The sequence below is a fragment of the Panicum virgatum genome, chromosome 9N (genome assembly GCF_016808335.1).
Source record: "Panicum virgatum strain AP13 chromosome 9N, P.virgatum_v5, whole genome shotgun sequence".
In the NCBI taxonomy this organism is placed as follows: domain Eukaryota; kingdom Viridiplantae; phylum Streptophyta; class Magnoliopsida; order Poales; family Poaceae; genus Panicum; species Panicum virgatum.
In genome coordinates, this window is record NC_053153.1 from 47,430,823 (window position 1) to 47,438,997 (window position 8,175).

Consider the following 8,175-nt stretch of genomic DNA (forward strand, 5'->3'; position numbering starts at 1 on the left):
AATCCAAAGACCGAGCGCACGATCACACCGCACGGTTGACAATTCGCTCATCACAAGCATGATAGAGTACTCTCATTCCTCAATTGGAGACAATGGCTTTATAGCTACTTGCCTTGTTTGGATGGCCAAATTTGTCAAAGTTTTATTTTTAAGTTTGGTATCTTGCATTGACATTTTCAAAATGGTTCTATATGTGTGTGTGCATATGTTATAATTACGGATTTATTCTCTCTTTCCAAAGAGAGATGAAGCCAGAATCTCATTTTCTATTATCTGAAAGATTGTGTTGGCAGATTAATAGAATCCCTTATCTTACTATTACTAAACTGAAACCGGAGGCTGCAAAGGAGGCTCCACATTAATATATCCTTACGAGATGAACTAGGAAAAATGATAATTTCTAAAAATTCTCACAAAAATCAGAAATATGACCATCCATCGAATAACCTCAAAACATAATAGTCATGGATCTATTTTATTCTTTTATAAAGTTACCCATAGTGCCATTATTAAAGATAATTAAAATAATCACTAAAAGTGCATATAAATGACCCAATATGCCATTATAAATATATGTTAAAATAACAATAATAATTTTCTACATAAATTACCTATTATGCCATTATAAAATATAATTTCAAGTAGTTCATTTAATTATATGTTAATTACCCACCATTGCTATTACGATAGATAATCTAAAATAGCATATCAAATTTATTAGCTGAATTATATATGGTTTGCTGTTATGAAAGATAAACAAATAACCATACCTATATCTAAATTGCCGACATATGTTGTTATAAGAAAAATTAAATAATAAAATAGACCTACATAATCTTACTATTACTAATTAGAGGCTCCTTTTGAAGCCTCCACGTTGGTCATCACAGAAAAAATAATCTTAAAAATTCTCAAAAAATCAGAAACATCTAACTATCAATTGGCCAATTAGAATATTAATAGCCATTAGATTTGTTTTCTAAGTAATTACCCACCTCTGGTGTTATGAAAGGTTTTGAGTTTAACTCTCAACGAAAACAAATTTCTTCTTTTTTTCAGTTTTTTCCATTTTCAATTTATTTTGAAAGTAAATACCCACCTCTGCCATTATGAAAGGTTTTGAGTTCAACTCTCACGAAAGTAAATTTTTTCTTTTTTGGCAGTTTTTTCCATTTTCAATTTTCCATTTACAAATTTACACTACTAAATGATTCCGTAACTTTTTTTATAAAAATGCTAGAAACCTTTCAGTGAAACAAATATTTTGCACCTAATCTTGCTATTACTAATTGAAGACTCTTTTTGGAGCCTCCGTATTAATCCTCACAAGATGCGCTAAATAAAAGATAAAATCATAGAAATTCTCACAATAATCAGAAACATACTATCATCGATTGTAGATTGAAATCTTAATAGCTGTTAGATCGGTTTTCTATGTAATTAACATCCCGTCATCTATCATGTAGCTCTAATAATAGATCTGTTTTCTACGAAAAAGATAAATTCTAAAAATTCTCACAAAAATCGAAAACATCCTGTCATCCATTATGTAGCTCTAATAATAGTAGTCATTAGATCTATTATAGTTTCTAAAAAATTACCCACCATGACATTATGAAATATGAAATAAAATAATACCCTAAATTTGTATAAAAATTGCCCGTCATGCCATTATGAAATATGAATTAAATAACCCCTTGAATTTGTATAAATATACCCACATGCCAATATGAAATACAAATTAAAATAACCACTTAAATTTTCATATAAATTACTCAACATGCCATTGTAAAAGATGAATTAAAATAAGCTCTAAATCTGCATATAAATTACTCAATATTCCATCATAAAATCAAAATTAAAATAATTTCTAAATTTGCATATACATTACCCAATATGCCATCATAAAATATAAATTAAAATAATTTCTAAATTTGCATATACCTTACCCAATATACCATCATAAAATATAAATTAAAATAATTTCTAAATTTGCATATACATTACCCACAATGACATTGCAAATGATGAATTAAAACAATCCGCTCTAATAATATTATGGATTAAATCTATATCCTACAAAACTCTAACCCGTGCGAGAGCATGAGTTGATGGACTAGTTCTTCAAAATTATTAATTTATATCATTATTAAATTACCTATCAATGTTAAACACGTGATCTGACCGTAGTGCACATAATGCATTTTTTGATGCAGATGAGACTTTTTCGAATCTTTAAATTACTGCCTCCAAGCTAAATCCTCGAATGTGACAAGTATACTTTAATTTGTTTTCTGTTCAAGCTTATTTGAAAGATCAAAATTCTCATTCAGTGTGAGCATGATCCACTACCTCGAGTGGCTTCTGCTGGCACTCTCGCTCCGCGAGAAGAAAGAGAGCTTGGCATTCGTGAGTGGGTCGAAAGAGAGTTAGCTGCGGGCAAATAATCTTGCCTTGGATTATTCTCTCAATATAGAAAGACAGAACAGCAATAGGTGCATAGGGCATACCTATTAGATGGATTTTGGGTGGAATGCTAGCCCTTATCTTGGGTACCAGCGGATGCATCATGTTGATTAAATAACGATAACAATGCTGCAAGTTACGTACATATTTATACTGATAGGAGATGTGATCGGCCAGGCTTATCTAGGGTACAACAAACTCGAGATATGATACAACAACCTACAGCCTGGCCGAGATACACTCTTTTCAGTTTGTTACATGACTTGTACATGGCTCATCTTCTAACATTACCTGCAGAGTCACCCTGACTCGAATTGCAGCAATCAGTAACTCATTACACATATTCTCCATCAATAGAAACCTTGAACTTGTCTTTCCCTGCCATTATGCACTGCTCATTTAACCCTTGGCTGCATCCAACTGCCGACAGAAGTGTTAGAGATGGTGGAAGGCCCTTTTCTGGTAGCTTTGAGATCGCTGGACAGTTGATGATATATATAATCCCAAGGCAGGGAAGGCTATGAATGTCCGCAGGCAGATGTAAGAGATTTGGGCAGTTCTCAAGTTGGAGCATATTGAGGGAGGCGAGGCACTGAAGTGCTCTGTCCTGTTCCACCGTTAGGCCCACCATTCTCTGAATATGGTTGTTCCTATTCCCAAAACAATGAAACCAAGAGCCTACCGTCAACATATTGAGGGAGGTGAGGCGTTTGCAGATAGGTACTGTGAGGATAGAACAGTCATCAATCGTAAGATCATACAGTTGAGAACACAGGTCTTGGCACCATGGTTGTTGTAACATAAGCTCCAAATGTGGAACTAAGTCTGGGCAATCCAACACTGTCAACTCCCTGAGTTTTTTAATGTGATGCAAACCCTCTAGTGAAGATAGAGATCCACAGTTTACAACCGTCAGACATTCCAATGATGTGCATGATCCTAGGTGCAGAGACGTCAAATTTGGACTGTCATGGACCCACATCCTCTTAAGGCAAGGAAGGAAGGACGGCAGGCAGGGTTGAATCTTGTCTGTGAGACCGTAGACACTGATGTTGCCGAGCGAAGGGGGCAGTAGAAAGCTGGTTTGCCCGCTGTCTTCCAATTTGCGATCCCATGAGGGACTAACTGAAATCTCTAGGATGTCCAATTTGAGAAATTCCAATCCCCCCAGCACAGCCAGCTGATCACAATTTCTTATTACTAGGTACTGCAGTGCTGTGCAAGACGAATGCAATTGCAAAGACTTCAGCCGTGGACTGTTCCATATTTCCAAATCCTTGAGGGACCTCATATTCTCTCCAAGTCGGACTTCCGCTGGAAGATGGTCCATATAGAGACTCTCAAGTGACAGTGGAAAGGGGTTTCCATTCTCCCGGAACATGGACGCCACTAGACTGGGGCACCCACTAATTTCTAGCACTTTCAGGGATTTGAATGCTGCAAAGCCACCCTTTCCTGCACCAAGGACCAGGTCTCGGCAATTGGAAATTTTCAAGTTTCCCAGAGATGAACAGACCTGCGTTGGAATCTGAAGCACAAAATCATCTGGTGTCGTTACAGCAGCAGCTGGGCATTCTGATAATGGAGTCAAATTGTTGTCATCTTCCTTTTCCAAGGGACAAACGACCTGTAATAGCTTTACATTCGGACAGTCTGTTAAAAGCACCATAAAGATAGACTGAGCATGTGACAACATTTGAGATATCCACCTTCCTACGATACCGCACCTCACTATTTTGAGAGACTTTAGATACGGGAGGAAAAAACACACTGTGGTCAAATCCCCCTCATGGTTGGCATTCGCATCTGATGTAACATGTGGTGAAAGAAAACCAGGGCAGTCTTCTATTGTCACTTCTGACAATGCAAGGGGTATCAGATTTGGACACTCCCTCATGTGTGCGCTTCTTCTCTTCTGATGTCCAAATGGCAATATCTTGTCATCCAGCATCCACTTCTGATTTCCAAATGTCAAAATCTTGTCATCGGTCATCCACTTCTGAATCCCCAATGGTAGAATCTTTTCATCTTGCATCCTCAACTCGTCTGAAACAAGAGCAGGACCAATAGCATTTTTGTATATTTCTTGAGGTTTTGAAGATCCATCGATGTCTGCATAACAAGTATTATGAAGAGTGGCAGCATGACATGAAACCATTACATGAGGACAGTCACGGATGGTTAGTCTGTGGAGATTACGAAAACAATGATCCATCTCCTCATCAGAAATTTTTTGCAGAGGTAGACACGTAGTTAGTTTTCTGCATTTCTCTAGATGAAGTGTTCTTAAACAAGAGGGTAATTGTTGCTCCTCTGGACAAAATAATGATTCCAACTTTGACATCTCGATCAAGACCAACTCATCCAAAGAAGGAATAAGAATTTCTTTGAAAGCATGCATTCGGATTAAAGTCAACTTCTTGAGAAGTTGCATCTTTCCAAGCGGTGGGGGGGTGAGCCATTCCTTGCAGTTCTCCAAATGAATTGTTTGCAAAGAGGTAACTGAGAGATTAGCAGCAAGCCAGCTTGGGGACATAACACCCATGTAGCCAGTTATCTGGAGATGCTTGAGGTTTGGATGTGGTTCAAGAGCCTCAAGCACACATTGTGCTGATGCCGGGGAAGAAAGTCCAGAAATTACACCACTCTCATGCCAAGACAGGCTTAATGTGTTGAGGTGGATTTTATCTGCTAGTCTTGCCCGCAAAGCCTCTGTTTCAGATTCAATATTCTCAAGGTGGGAAACTCGGAGTAGTACAAGCTCATTCAGCCGTTCAAGTTGTCCAATATCAAATCCAGCAGTGTTCTGAACCTTGAATTTTTCTAATTCCTGAAGGCAAGTCATTTTGCCTACATAAGGAATGCTTGCGTGAGCCCACTGATTCCTACCAAGATGCCTCAAGTTGACAATATTACAGAGATTTTTGCAAACGACCTCGTAGGAACCATCTAGTACCTGAAGACTGTAAAATTTGCTCATATCTTGAGGCTGAGATCGACGCTGAGGTCGATTTAATTGGGCAATATCTAGATTCAAAAATCGAAGATGGCAAGGATGTAAAATATCAGAAACTGAATAATCAAGATCACTACATGATCTATTACCATAGCAGAGAAATCTTCCCGTTAAAAATACCAAACGAAGTCTTTTTGCTTCTCTGAAAATGGTTTGAAAGAGCCTTAGAAACCAACATTGACATACTCCAATCAACAGTAGGGTCCTCAGCTTTCCCACTGCCCTTTGTTTGTACAGTTGTTTCTCAATCCTTTCAAGCAGTAACTCGTAGTCAGAACTATGTGGAGAACATAAGATAGACAAATGAAGTATTCCTGGTAATATTTGCTTGGATCCTGAGCCATCTAATGTAACACATTCGTTTGCTGAAACTAAACAAGCCAAATCATGCATAAGGTCATGCATGACAAAGTAAGGGTTCGAATCACACATCCTGTTTCTTTCATATTGGAGAAAACCAAAATTGACTAAGTCGGCAATATATTGAGAACCTATCTCGTCCAACCTCTTGCTTGGTTGTTTGTTACACACAAATCCTTGTGAAATCCACATCTCGACAAGTTCAATTTCATGGAACCTATGATCCTTAGGGAACAATGCACACCAATAGAAGCACTGTTGTAGATAGCAGGGTAGATGGCTATAGCTGAGCCTAAGTGCAGGCATAATACCATCAGTACGCTCTAAGGATTTCCAATCTTCATTGTCTAGAATATTCATCCAGTGCTCAGTACTAAGTGTCTTTCTCAGTAGTGCACCAACAGTTTTTGCTGCTAATGGGTTGCCTTTCAACTTGTTAGCAATCTGGCGGCCAATGGCCTTTAGCTTTCGAGGCATATGGTATTTCTCATTACCACATGCATTTGATTTAAATAGCAACCAAAAATCATTCTCTTCCAAAGGGTCCAAGTTAAATGAGCCCACTGTACTTACCAAACGTGAGATGGATTGACTTCGTGTTGTCACTATAATAAAGCTGCGCGCTGCTTGATTATGCTTCAGTGGCTCCAACAGCAGCTCCCACTTATCTTCAGTGTCCCAGACATCATCTAGAACAAGTAGGAACCTCCTTCCTTGTGTATTTGTCCTGAGCATTTTCTGAAGCTGGTTGAAGTCTTTTACGCTTGTGTGTTCTTCTTCAGTGACATAATCTAGCATCTCATTAGTCAGCCTCACAAGATCAAATTTATTTGACACACAAATCCAAAGCTTCAACCCGAAATGGTTTTCCACCCTTGCATCATTGTATATAAGCTGTACGAGAGTTGTCTTTCCCACTCCTCCATTGCCTACTATGGGCAGGACTGCCAAACCACCACCAGGGATTTCACTTGTTATTAGCTCTATGATCTGTTCTCTCTCTTTAACCCTTCCGTACACTTTTACTTCTTCAACATACGATCCTGTTAGACGCGCGCTTGAGATTTCACTCTGGCTTTGGTCAAGCATAGCAGTGGAACACAGTCTATCCAACTTGAGCGCCTGATACACAGGAACAGTGATCTCACATGACTGTCTAACGATTTCCTTTATGGTGTAAGCCATACCCTGCCTTCTCTCACTTGGCACACAGAGCACATCAGCTATACTAACAATACTATTGTGCATTATTAACTCATCTCTGCCACTGGGATCACCTGCAGAGGTAGATATACTGCTTGTTACTACAGAGTAATGGTTTCAAAACTAAATGATCGGAGACAATTTCATTGCAAGGACTAAATGATAAAGCTTTCTTATCCAAAAAAATCAGGAGTATTTTTGCTATTAAGTTTAATATGTCCTAAAGTGCTCAATTATATTTGTGGATGGAGGAAGAACGTTCACCAATTATGTGTATAAATCTACAAAAGAAAGAAAATACATGGGAGAAGCTTTTGGACACTTCCCATTTAGATCTCACTAGTCCATCAAGCCGTGCTCTCGCATGGATTAGAATTTTGAAGGTACATGATAGATATCTTTTATCTTTAATAGTAAAGGAGACCACGGATGGTATCAATTACTAAAAAGGAGTGGATCGGAGTTACCACCTCTTTCGACCAGCTGCTGAAGGCGGTAGTGGTTGAGCTCATCCAGCACATCCTCGCCCTCGCAGTGCAGCTGTTTCAGCTCCTGGAGAGCCGAAGGAAGTTGCTCGTTGCTGATCTCTCCGGTCTGAGAATCCCGAAGCAGCAGCTCCATCCTTGCCATCTCGCTCTCCAGCTCCTTCACAGCATCGCCGAGGTCAACGGCCTCAAAAGCTGCCAGCTCCCCAGAGATGGCGTTTCGCTTTGCTGCTGGCACCATGGCCATGGTCTCCATGCTCGATCGGCGACGCAACGCGCTGGCTTCCAGTGAGTTCTTGGGCTTAGGAATGGGGATTGGGGGAAAGTGCACTGACACGATGGAGAAGAAACATAAGTCATGTAGGAGGAAGGGAACAGTGGTTGTGATTTTATAATGTGAGCGCAAAGCAAAGCTGTCATTGCGCTGTGTACGAGGATGGTATATTCTCCAATGCGCTAGCAGGACGAGGCAGGTTAGCAGCGACCAAATTGTTTATTTATTGGGTAAAAGAAACATATACTTTTGGCAAATTGAGCGTCTATTGTCCATACTGCCCTCCCTTTAGATAGGTGCCAAACAAGCATCTGTTAAGTCCAATCACGGACACGAAGCGTTAGATATAATACGGGCTTGGGCCATATTTT

General features: G+C 39.2%; 1 protein-coding gene across 1 annotated transcript; it reads right to left on the reverse strand.

The window, feature by feature from the left end:
- Positions 1-2,522: 2,522 nt before the first annotated feature.
- Positions 2,523-7,966, reverse strand: LOC120690529 (disease resistance protein RGA2-like). Its single transcript, XM_039973210.1, has 2 exons — positions 7,516-7,966; positions 2,523-7,119 (listed from the first exon to the last, which is right to left on the reverse strand). The coding sequence occupies exons 1-2, from the start codon at positions 7,784-7,786 to the stop codon at positions 2,801-2,803; spliced, it is 4,590 nt and encodes a 1,529-aa protein (XP_039829144.1). The 5' UTR covers positions 7,787-7,966; the 3' UTR covers positions 2,523-2,800.
- Positions 7,967-8,175: the final 209 nt, after the last annotated feature.

Excerpts from the sequence above, each read along its gene's own strand:
- LOC120690529 (XM_039973210.1), bottom strand. The coding sequence starts at position 7,786 with ATGGAGACCATGGCCATGGTGCCAGCAGCAAAGCGAAACGCCATCTCT. Across the intron at positions 7,120-7,515 it reads TCAGCAGCTGGTCGAAAGAG|GTGATCCCAGTGGCAGAGAT; the intron begins GTGGTAACTCCG and ends CTACCTCTGCAG.